The sequence below is a fragment of a genome, unplaced genomic scaffold, assembly GCF_019419815.1.
Source record: "Pyrus x bretschneideri cultivar Hongxiangsu unplaced genomic scaffold, Pyrus_bretschneideri_v1 Contig5, whole genome shotgun sequence".
In the NCBI taxonomy this organism is placed as follows: Eukaryota; Viridiplantae; Streptophyta; class Magnoliopsida; order Rosales; family Rosaceae; genus Pyrus; species Pyrus x bretschneideri.
In genome coordinates this window covers 7952911-7964681 of record NW_025999787.1, presented here as the reverse complement: position 1 = coordinate 7964681, position 11771 = coordinate 7952911, and the positions used below count along the sequence as shown (strand labels likewise).

Below are 11771 nucleotides of genomic sequence, written 5' to 3'. Positions count from 1 at the left end.
TCGTTTCATTTAATAATAATTCAACAAAAGCTACAAACTAAAGTGAACCAATGATTTCAAAGATAAACAAACTAAATTGTATTATTACAAATTCCTCAAATTCAGATTATTGCCTTATTGGCAATTTTGGCATTGTCAGGAAAAAACCGTTAGGGGAAGTGTTTGCGTTCCTCAGAAAACAAGAAAATCCACTTATATTTGGCTTTACTACATAACAAAGACATCTACAAGACATTCTTGGACAGATATTGTGAGTTGTTGCCTGGCCTGCTCTTTCCCGATTCACTCCTCCGATAGCTCCTCAACGGCGTCAAGTAGAACCGCAGCAACCCGTGATCGAGATTGCTCGGCGAATACCGAGCACTCTTGTTCCTCTGCAGAGTCTTCACTTCATTGCTTTTAGTTTCCGCACCAACACCATTCACATTGCTTAACAAGCCAACCATTCTGCACTGGTTCCGGCAGCTGACACTGTAACTTCGAATCAGCTTGGAGGCGTTGGCTTCTTCTCCGTTGGCCACCCTCCTCAGCTTCTGCCAAGAATCCGCGGATTCTTCGTCTGCGCATTTCTTCTCGCTTCTCCTCTGCATCAAACCCCAAAAGCTCCACTTCTTTTGCCTCCTATTCGACTTTTGATGATCAACATCAACCCCATTGGTTGATTCCGAAGCCGCATTTTTGCAAACATGTCCAGAGACAATCCCAACGCCGCTGCCCTCCTCCACACGCTCATCATCTTCAGCAGATTTCAACTTCGAATTCGAACCCATCGAACTCATCAATTCTTTCTCTGTAATCAGCAGCTTGGCCCCATAGAACAACTCTGAAGTGGCAGGGGAGACTCTAGCATTTGAGCCCAACTTCAGCTCATCAACCTCCGCCGTTGCGGACCGATCGAAACACGGCCGTTCGAAGCTCCGCCGCCGCTGCGAATTGTAATAGTCTTTGGTCTGAGCTGAGCCGCCTGGACTCCTCTCCCAGCTCTCTTCCACAACCGAAACCATCGGGGTCAGCCTCGGGTGAGGGGCTCTCGGACCCAAATACCCGTCCCAAGAAGCCCGAGGCTCGTCCAATGACATCCGACCCGGATCGGGATCCGTATCGCACGATTTTCTCCCCAATGCGTACTCTCCCACTTCGGACTGGGTCTCCCTCCTCTTCTCCGCCACGAAACCCTCGCTCTCAGCCTTCTTCGTCTTGTGCTTCCGCCGCCATTGCTTCACCTTTTTGCTCAAAACCGACGTCGTTCCCCAAAATGTCCCTGCAATTTCCTTCGAATCCCTACCCTCGCCCTTCTTCTTCTCCCACTCGAGATCTATCAACTCTTTCATCGTCTTGAACTCCGAATCTGCACCCGTATCCAAATCCAAAACCCTAGCTTCGTCTCCACCATCGTCCTTATCCCCATCTCTCAATTCGACATGGAACTTTCTCGGCACTCCTTTGCGGTCGTCGTCGATGTTAAAGAGCTCGGACAGAGTGTTCCGGGCCCTGGCATTGCACGACTTGCGCCGGGTCGGATCCGGGGCGCTGGCCGACGACGATTCGGGTCTCGTTCCGGAACACGACTTGCTTCTCCGGAGCTCAGACCCCGAATGGGGGTTCTGGGTCGAGGGTTCTTGGTGAGCGGCGGCGGAGTCGAGGCCGGCGAGGCGTTCGGTGAGGCATGGGGCGCAGAAACCGGTTATGGGTTTGGTAGGGTGGCGGTGACAGGTGGAGAGGCGGTGAGTTTGCGCCTTCATGGCTTTTCCTAGGACTGGAGGAGGAGGGCGGCGGCGGCGGTTGAGAGAGCGTGCATGGCAGAAGAAGGGAGTGGGGTGTCAGTGAGAGGCGGTGAGGTTGAGAAGGGAATGGGAAATTGCAAAAAATGGAAACCCCGGACAAACCCCTTTTTGGGATTTTATGGTATCCATGAAGCTCTTTATTTTATTTTATTTTTTCTAAGCAGTTAGCATGGAGATGCATAATCCAATTTTCACAGAGAAAAGAATCCTATGCAAAGATGATCAAACAACTCTTAATCATGGTCATAAAACCTAAACTCTTAAAATCCAATTCTAGTCGGACGATCTTATATCAACGGCCAGTATTAGTTGATCCTGAGAGTTCGCATGGGAGATTTGGATTGAATTTTTGTCTTTCTAAAAACATTCAGGTAGTTACAATGCTTGTCGTTTTTGTTCTAGTTGTTTGAATTGAATAAGCAACATATAAAAACAAAGAGAGAAGTGTAGAAGCATAAACAAGAGTGCAAACAGTGTTTTCCTTTTATGTAATATCAACTTCCTTTTTTTCTTTTTTCTTTTTTTGGATTAAATCAAACAATAATTATCAAATTATTTGGTATATAACAAATGAATTTGTTTAGAAGTAAAAGGATTAGCTAGTTCATGAGGGAAAGAGATCCGGGCCACCGGCTAAAGTTATTATAATTTTTAAAATGAGCCCTTATTTTTAGCCGTTAGATCAAATTTCAAGAGTTCAGATCATTTAATTCGGTGACCTTAATCGAAGAAATCCAAAAGATCTCTTTCCGTTCATGAGTACCTCACTTGAAACTTGTTCAAGAATCCAGAGTACTTTGCTTGCAACAGAAGAAGGCTGAGCAAGCAAATATTAGAGTGAAGGAGAAGGAAACCAACAGCTTTTCGGGCCACGGAAAGCCCAAGACACTAGTCCCACACTTTTCTTGGATTTTGGGTTTGCAAACGGAAACAGAAGCAGAAACCAACCACTTCCATTCGGACGTGCACAAAATTTGTAGGTCAACTGCACTAAGGACACCACCATTCACATGGAAATCAACAAATAATGTAGCATTCCCAAACCGATGTATTGTTTAAGAATACAAAATTGATCTAGGGAAATGGGAGCCTTAGAATCTTTGATTTATTAATATATGCATTCTCGAAATACTTGCTCAATGTTTGTCTTTTCACATTTCATCTTTCAAAAAAAGAGTTACTTGTATCTTTCGGAGAATAGAATCTCATATTAGTCATATGACAAGATAATATACAATTGATATTTGAGAGTTTCTACTCTAACATTACCAAGGTATTTTGTAACAAAAACCCATCTGTCGGAGAATAGAATCTCATATTAGTCATATGACAAGATAATATACAATTGATATTTGAGAGTTTCCACTCTAACATCACCAAGGTATTTTGTAACAAAAACCCAACACCTAGTAATAAGTGATTAAGTTGGAACAATATTGATATTAATGGTGGATCATGCTGGGTCTAAAAAGTTTATCATGATATTAGAGCAGACTATTCTTTTGACACATTCTTGACCCGATTTACTAGGCTTGAATGTGCCTCCTTATGTTGGGTTTTTGAAAAGTTGGGCTAGCTCTAGTTTAAGGATATTGAATGACTGAGCCCTCGAAAAGTTATGTTGACTTTAGTCCCTGAATGAATGATCGATCTCTTGAAAAGCTGCATTGGCTCTAGTTCCTAAATGAATGACTGACCTCTCGAAAAGTTGCGTTACCTCTATATAATGACTTGACCAATTTCTGTTGTGGGAATTAGTTTCCCTTGTGACCCCGTATGGGTCACTCGCGAGGAGGTGTGTTGGAGATAGGATTTCACATTATTCATGTAACAAAACAATATACAATTATGGGAAGTGTTATTGGCACTCCAAAATCTTATTCTACACTCCTCACAAATGTATTTTTCTTTTCAAATATAGAAAGGTTGGAGTGTAGAATAAGATTTTCGAAGTGTCAATAACAATTCTCTTAATATATAAGAATTTTTACTCCTAATATCACTTATGTCCTTCGTAATAAAACTTAACACATAGTAATATGTAGTTAAGTTAGGAATAATATCGATGATATGACGGTAGACCAGCCTAAAGAGTTTATGAATATCTAATGATATTTCTTTAGATATAATCACCCTAGGCCACTTCAAGCATGCTCGAATTCCTTCTTGAGGCCCTAAAAAGCATGCTCGAGCTCCTTCTATACATTATATAGTTCACAACTTCACACGCGCACACATATACATATATATCTTGGAGCAGCTTCTTTTAAAATAACTTTAAACTACTACTTATTTTTCTGCACAGTTGGAGAAGAATTTTCCTGTGCCACCAGAAAGTCTTAGGTCCAGCATCCGAACTACGTGATTGTACAGACCTTAGATACAAACCCCTCATAACTCATCACTTCTAATTTTGAGATCCGCCACTACCCCATAACGACCTTAGCCTCCAAGATTCCTCACCCAAGAATCTTTCTTGCACCACTGGGACTAGGAGAACATGACTGAAGTCTAGTAGTCAGGAGCCATGTCACCTCATAAAGTCAACCCATAAGTCGTATTCACCATTAATCTTCTAAGACCATTTCGGATCACACACCACAGATGTTTTGAGTGATCAATCAAGGTCAAAATTATTTCGTTTTCAAAGCCATGTTGCAGCTATGAGAATGCCAATGAGAAATTTACAAATATCATCCTCATATTTATTATTTACTTGGTTGATTTGGTACTTGTGACAATGTGACTTCTTTTAAAAAAAAAATTATAATTCTTGTTAAGGTTTTTTAGTTAAAATAGTCTATGAGATTGACGTAATTTCTCATTTCAATTTCTGACAATGAAAATCAATAGAATTGATCTCTGATGTTTATCGTAAATTATTTTGGTCATTTTGTGAAAAATCTGTCAATATCTTCATTAATTGTCATGTGGACGACGATGTGACAACCTTTTAAATGGTATTTTTGTCAAGCCAACCCCTCTACTTAATGAGGATATTACAAATTTTTCCTAGAAAGACCAAAATGTTTTACGGTGGTTAAACTCAGGAACCACTTCTAGCAATTTTCAATTTCAAAGACTAAATTGAGAAATTACGCTAATTTTATCGACAATTTTGGCTAAAAAGCATTCGTGTTAAAAGTACTGAAATGTCAAACGACAACAGAGAACAGATTCAGTGCAAGTTGCTTGACCACCAACGACCAATGTGGATATAATTTGGTGCCCTCTCTAATTGGGGGAATGAATATATTCCATATATCTTGACATCTTGTGCACTGAAATAGTTTGAGTATTCAAGCAGCCTCCGACGTGGGAACTACAATTTGGTGACAGTCTGAATCTATTTACTCACTTTTCAATGGCTATAAATAGATGCATAGTTCAACTGTGGAGAATATAGCTAGCTGTGCAGCAGAATTCAGAGGAAGAGAAGTCTTGTATGAAGGTGAAGAGCCATGTTTGGTAGCCAAGGATGACTTGCCTAATCAAACATCACATATATATATATATATATGTTTATGTATTTATATTGTGGTTTGTAGCTAGGCAGTCGTCTTTGGGCTATTCTGACTGGCTCTTATCTTTCATGCTAGACTTTCCTCTCTTCCATTTTTACGTGGTTAAGTCTCTCTTTGCCATTACATGAAAAGCGAGCAACGATTACCAAGATTAGTAGCTATTTGGTTGCTGCTATTGGCGTAACAATGATTGTTACTAATGAGAAAAATGTGTTCTGATGCCTTTTGCTTTATATATATTATTGGATAAGCATTTTGATTGTGACTGACTGCAGAGCGTATGCACAATGGCTAGCCTTAAGGGTACATTTCTATCTGCATGCATGCAATGTGCAGCTGGTGAAGGCAACCACTTCGTCTCACCATTCGCCACTCAAACCCTAGCAAGAAATGCGCATTCGGACATAATACATACCGTTGATATATCATTAATATTTGGTAGTTATTATTGATACGACGTTTGTATTTAGCATCAATCCGTCAATATAATGTTGTAAAGATTCGATTGTTATATCATTGTTTACGTCATTTTTTTCGTTTGTGTATTATAGACCATCTAATTTTTTTTTTTTTTTAAATAGGGACCAGCTGTTGGTTTTACTACGCCAGCCTAACTTTTTAGGGGCCGGAACTCACACAGATATTTCAATCATTTGATTAAAATGCCCTAAAAACCCCTCATTGTAGAAGCTTCCCTCGTCAGGATTCATAGGGATCCTAAGGATCCAACAATTTTGTCCGTTCATCATACATTGTCCAGTCAATTTTCGTTAGGTAATATTTATATTCGAATTTTAAATTTTAAATGATTTCTGACCGTACGATCTAGGACGAACGAACATGATTGCAAAATCCTTAAGATCCCCAAAAAAGGATCCGGCGCCCCTCGTCACACTCATAAGCCTATGTGGGTTTAAAAATAAACCACCTTTGAAAATGAATATAAGCCCATCCGAACCCGGCCCGCTCAACTTCTGCAAAGATGGATCCGAGTCAAGGTGGTGCAAAAAGTCAGCATGGAGAAGGCGAACAAATCCTTGGAACTGACCCACGACGAGTCAGAGGCGCCGGCGCCGGGCCGAGCTTCTACGAGCCTTACGCTCTTCGCGGCATCCGAGTCGACCGAGTCGAATCCGGACTCGTTGTCTGATTTTTCAAGGTCCCTCTCTCCTCAGCGTAAGCTACAGAGCCCCTCACTCTTTTAATCACAAGTCAAAATTTCCGTAATTTTATCGAAATGAACTTCTGCTACTAATTGGGATTATTAGGAGCATCAAATTAGGCTAATTTAACTCAAAATTTAGCTGATTTTACTTGAAACTAAGCTAATTTGACTTGAATTTTAGCTTATTTAACCTGAAATTTAGCTAATTTAACTTAAATTTTAGCTTATTTAACTAATTTAGCTAATTTGAGGCGTGATCCTAAATTGATTTGGCTTAAAGTTTGCAGCCAACAACATGGAGAATGCGAAGAAGTCTGTGGAGTTGACGCAGGACGAGTCAGAAGCCTTGTCGCGACTCGTCCTTCCGGAACCCCAACCAGGGGTATGCATATACAATCATTTCGCCACCAGAGGCATCCGAGTCGACCGAGTCGAACCCGGACTCGTTGTCTGTACTCTCAAGGTTCCTCCCCGCCTCACTGTGAGTCTTCTAATCACCAGCAGATCTGGATTTAGTCAATTTGGCTAGAGGAGTGTGGAGTGTGGTCTCCCATTTGCACGCGAGTTCAAATCTCCCGCCCGTAGCTTAGATGAATTTAGTGTTGAATTAGTAGTGGTTATGTTAATTGCAAACAAGGAGTTTAACACTTGTGCGCGGTTTTGGAATTGTGTTTCTTCTGTTTGCAGGATAGAGCTGGAAATTTGGCTAATGGTGCAATTGCAAATCTTGTTGATCAAGTTGGTGCTGCTGTTCATGTTAGGGGTCTCCCCGTGAACGTTTCGGTGGACATTTCCATCTCGTTCATGTCAAAGGCGAAGCTTGGTGTAAGCAAACTTTCCACTCATATAAAATCTCTGTTTTCTTTCGGATTTAGCAACCTCTGAATTGGGCATACATGTACGTGTTCAATCTAATAGACTAGACAGTCAATATTGCGAATGCTTAAACTTTTGTGCTGAAAAGTTCCGTTGGCATTTTGATTAGCAGAATTTGGCTATTGTAATGTGAGTCTGATAGCGGTTGTTGTCCCTTGTTGAGTATTGCTTGTCAAAGGGAAATGATTAGGAATTGGAAAGAATCTGATTGCTCGTATTTGGCTAGTCATTTGTGTTTCTAATGGTGGGATTTTCATTGCTCGCCATGTCATGTGCGTGCGATATATGATTCACGTTTGTGTATATTTAGCTCTAACATCTTATACCTGTACCGTTCTGATTTCAGTGCATTTCTTTAAGGGACTTTTATGGCATCTGATTGCTCTTGATCTCAAATTGTAGGATGAGTTAGAGATCACGTCAAGGGTGTTAGGACAACGAGATCGTTATTGTGGAACATCGATACTTGTGAGAAACAAAGCAACTGGTGACGTTATTGCTGAAGGTCGGCATTCATTGTTTGCTATACATACTAGCAAACTCTGAGTCCTTTTTCACTACACTATGTATATAGGTGGAATGAAGGGAGCTCTTTGGGGGCATAGGTTGAATCTTTTCGTAGTTTCGCTTCTGGGAAATAATTGTTTGTCATTGAATAAGGATTGAGAATTATGTTTAACATACATGGTCCAGATTCTGGCCTCAGATTTAGTGAACTGTTTTCAACTGCTATTGTTACTTGTTTTTCACTTCATCTCTTTTGCTGATTTGTTTGTACACAATCAAACATAACCCGAATCTTCACTCTGGTTGCCGGTGTTGCATTTTCCGTCGAAGTCTGTCTTTCCTCATAATAGGACGATTAAGATCGATTGACTTGATGCTTCTTCAACTTTTTTTTTTTTTTTTCTCGGAATTCTTATGTAAGATTCAAATGTGTAGACTAGCAGGTAGTAAATTTCACTCCACAGTGCCTGGTAGGAAAAGGCTTCTTTCTATGAATCAAATTTTCATATCAAACACTTCTGTGAGTTATAATGCAACTATGTTTTTGTATGCATCGCATGTAAGCCCAAGTCCTTTTAATTTTTTTTCACTCCTCCTGTGAGAGTCTTTCTCGCGGTTGTGTGAGTGGTCTTTGACTTTGTCGATCCACGTCGCAGCTGGCTCTAGTTGTGGCTAGAGTTGGTGGCAGTTCCATGCTTTTCCTTTGTTTTCATCTTTTCCTTGCTCTTCATGTTTGCCTGTCCATAACGATCTCCTCCTTTTTTTCTCCTTGCCTTATCTCACCACTTTGAGCCCTGTTCCCCAATCATTCGTGTCCGACATCCTTCTCAAGCCTTTCCTCTCCATCATCTTGGTCATTTGGCTCCATCGTTTCTTTGCCCATACCCAATTCCATTTAGTTACCGCCAGTGTTCACTGCGATTTGTCACGGGTTTATGAGAGGGTGTATAGAGTTTTGGCTCGGGAGTTCGCACCACCACCTTTGTTGACCCTTGTCGGTCCTTCCCGGTGTTCTTGTCGACGATGTTGCTCGTGGGGTATGTCTTCCTGCGTGCTTACTTGGTTTCATGGCCGAGGTTGTTGTGGTGGTCCTTGGAGGATGATGTGGCCTTTTTCTTCCTTAATTATGGGGTTCTTGCTGGTGTGATCTCTGGTGCTCGTGAGGGGCGACAATCAACGGCGGCGATGGTGGCAACAGAGCTGCAAGGGTTTCTGCTTTCTGTGGGTTTGTGCTCAACCTTTGGGTTGGGTTTTTACTGCTTTGGGGGTCCAACTTTTAGTCTTGTGCTTTATTTGTAACTAGGCCTTTCTTACTGTAAGCTTGCTCTGATTTTTTTTTTTTTTTTTTTTTTTTTTTGAAAGGAAAGCATTGTATCAACCCATGAAGAACTACATATGTTTTGGAGGAGAAGACTCCTCAATCCAAACCAAATTATTGCTACTAGACAAAGCAAACTTTGCAAGACGGTGGCCAACCCCATTACATAAACGAGAAAAATGAACAAAACTCAACATAGGGAAGGAGGATGCCAGCTGCAAGCCTGCAACACCATCCGCGATCAAACCTATTGCCGACGAGTTTGAATAGGTCCTATTGAGTGCTGCTAGTACTGAATTTTACTTTTGTCCAAAAAAAACATTTATGGATGCATTCAGGAGATCAAATTATGAAAACTTTCGATGAAGATTGTAGTCTAAGAAATAAACGGTGAAGATGACTATAATAAATTGAATAGTTGATTGTAAGAAATAATAAAAATTGTTTAAAAAGTCGAACTACTTAGTAGGCTCTGTATTTAAGCATTGACGCTTAAGAATCAAAACAATTAGGAAAATGCTAAGGGGACAGTCTCTTTATTAATCTCTACTAATTAATAAAACACTCGTTGTTAACCAAAACTCTATGAAATTACCAGTTTAACCCTTTAATTAAAACAGAACATGAATACGAAATATAGGGTAGAAATGTAATTTCACACAACCAAATTTTACTGTTTGTTTTTTCAAATCATCACCTATATGTAATCATAACATATCTCTAATTAAAAAAATAAAAAATATATATATATATATATAAAAAACCTTCCCACTCTCACACTCTCTATCACTCTTTTCCTCTCTCATTCCATTTAAAAAAAAAAAAATTTCTCACACACTTTGTATGTGCCCATATGCTATTAATCTTAATAAAAAAAATTCAACCATCACAATATGCAGTTTACAAAATATAATCTAAAAAATTGATCTTACTAACATCGTCTAAACATTTAATTCATAAAGGTAAGTGGGACCCAATCCCACTCTCTTGACGTTTTAACGGTTCAGCCAAAGCGGATAGAAAAGTGGGGAACGCCGCCAACAAAATGGAGAATGCGAAGAAGTCTGTGGAGTTGACGGAGGACGAGTTAGAGGCCTTCTCGCGACTCGTCCTTCCGGAACCCAAAACAGGGGAGTGCATATACAATCATTTCGCCATCACAGGCATCCGAGTCGACCGAGTCGAACCCGGACTCGTTGTCTGTACTCTCAAGGTCCCTCCCCGCCTCACTGTAAGTCTTCTAACCACCAGCAGATCTGGATTTAGTCAATTTGACTAGAGCAGTTTGATCTTCCATCTGCACACAAGTTCAAATCCCCCTCCCGTAGCTTAGAAGAATTCAATCAATTTAGCTAGAACAGTGTGGTCTTCCATCTGCACGCGAGTTCGAATCCCCCTCCCTGTAGTTTAGATGAATTTAGCGTAGAATTAGTAGTGGTTATGTTAATTAAAAACACGAGTTTAACGCGGGTTTTGGAATTGTGTTTCTTGTGTTCGCAGGATAGAGCTGGAAATCTGGCTAATGGTGCAATTGCAAACCTTGTTGATCTAGTTGGTGCTTCTGTTCATTTTAGGGGTCTCCCCATGAACGTTTCGGTGGACGTTTCCATCTCGTATCTGTCAAAGGCGAAGCTTGGTGTAAGCAAACTTTCCGCTCATATAAAATCTCCGTTTTTCGTTCAGATTTAGCAGTCTCTGAATTCGCTATACATTTACATGTCAATCTCATAGACTATGTAATCAATATTGCGAATGCTTAAACTTTTCTGGAGTTGGTAGCAGGTTTTAACACTCATGAATGTGAGTTTGATATCGGACGTTCTCCCTTGTTGAGTACTACTTGTCAAAGGGGAATGGTTACCAGTTCGAAACAATCCGATTGCTCTTATTTGGCCATTTTCTTGGGTTTCTAGTGGCGAGATTTTCCTCGCTCGCCTGGTCACGTGCGCGTGATATATGATTCGCGTTCGTGTATATTTGGCTGTAACATCTTATTCCTGTTTCGTTCTGGTTTCATCGCATTTCTTGAAGGGACCTGTAGCAGCTGATTGCTCTTGATCTCAAATTGCAGGATGAGTTAGAGATCACCTCAAAAAGTTTAGGACAACGAGGTCGTTATTCCGGAGTATCGGTACTTATGAGAAACAAAGCAACTGGGGAGATGATTGCTGAAGGTCGACATTCATTGTTTCGTTCTGCTGCTAGCAAACTCTGAGTCATTACCAGAGCTGTACATGAAGGGAAATCTCCATTTATGGTTGTTTTCCCTTGTAATTATTCTTTTCCTTTTTATGTAGTAGAGATCATAATCTTAAAAGGACGTAGGCCAATACCCAAATTGGTGCTTTTCTCCCGGAGCACCCGAATCTTTGTTTCTGTGTCTCTTGATTCTCCTTATGAAAAATGATGGACATAAATAACTTCGCTTATTTATGAGTTGCTTCCTCTTTTTATTTTATTTTCTATCTTCAAGTACTGGATTAGAGATTGAAAATAAAAATGCTTATAATTTAAAGCGATTAAAAGCATTTTCTTCTGCACCTAAGGTCATGTGTCCAATTATTTCCTAGTTATATGTTTATTAAAAGAAAAGTAAA

At 40.3% G+C, this 11771-nt stretch overlaps 3 protein-coding genes across 3 annotated transcripts; 2 read left to right on the top strand and 1 right to left on the bottom strand.

The window, feature by feature from the left end:
- Nucleotides 1-224: 224 nt before the first annotated feature.
- Nucleotides 225-1742, bottom strand: LOC103963278 (protein OCTOPUS-like). The gene has a single exon (XM_009376076.2). The coding sequence runs from the start codon at nt 1740-1742 to the stop codon at nt 225-227; it is 1518 nt and encodes a 505-aa protein (XP_009374351.2).
- Nucleotides 1743-6291: 4549 nt separating this feature from the next.
- LOC103963231 lies at nt 6292-8081 on the top strand. The gene is made up of 4 exons (XM_009376017.2): nt 6292-6484; nt 6761-6954; nt 7161-7298; nt 7752-8081. The coding sequence occupies exons 1-4, from the start codon at nt 6325-6327 to the stop codon at nt 7893-7895; spliced, it is 636 nt and encodes a 211-aa protein (XP_009374292.1). The 5' UTR covers nt 6292-6324; the 3' UTR covers nt 7896-8081.
- A 2123-nt stretch (nt 8082-10204) lies between these two features.
- On the top strand, nt 10205-11603 carry LOC103963230 (acyl-coenzyme A thioesterase 13-like). The gene is made up of 3 exons (XM_009376016.3): nt 10205-10405; nt 10675-10812; nt 11246-11603. Exons 1-3 carry the CDS (start codon nt 10220-10222, stop codon nt 11387-11389), a joined length of 468 nt encoding a protein of 155 aa, XP_009374291.1. The 5' UTR covers nt 10205-10219; the 3' UTR covers nt 11390-11603.
- The last annotated feature ends 168 nt before the right edge of the window (nt 11604-11771 follow it).

Bases quoted from the DNA above. Each gene is read 5' to 3' on its own strand.
- LOC103963278 (XM_009376076.2), bottom strand. From the start codon at position 1,742: ATGAAGGCGCAAACTCACCGCCTCTCCACCTGTCACCGCCACCCTACC.
- LOC103963231 (XM_009376017.2), top strand. From the start codon at position 6,325: ATGGAGAAGGCGAACAAATCCTTGGAACTGACCCACGACGAGTCAGAG. The intron at 6,485-6,760 runs GTAAGCTACAGA...TAAAGTTTGCAG, and splicing joins AAGGTCCCTCTCTCCTCAGC to CCAACAACATGGAGAATGCG. The intron at 6,955-7,160 runs GTGAGTCTTCTA...TTCTGTTTGCAG, and splicing joins AGGTTCCTCCCCGCCTCACT to GATAGAGCTGGAAATTTGGC.
- LOC103963230 (XM_009376016.3), top strand. From the start codon at position 10,220: ATGGAGAATGCGAAGAAGTCTGTGGAGTTGACGGAGGACGAGTTAGAG. The intron at 10,406-10,674 runs GTAAGTCTTCTA...TTGTGTTCGCAG, and splicing joins AGGTCCCTCCCCGCCTCACT to GATAGAGCTGGAAATCTGGC. The intron at 10,813-11,245 runs GTAAGCAAACTT...CTCAAATTGCAG, and splicing joins TGTCAAAGGCGAAGCTTGGT to GATGAGTTAGAGATCACCTC.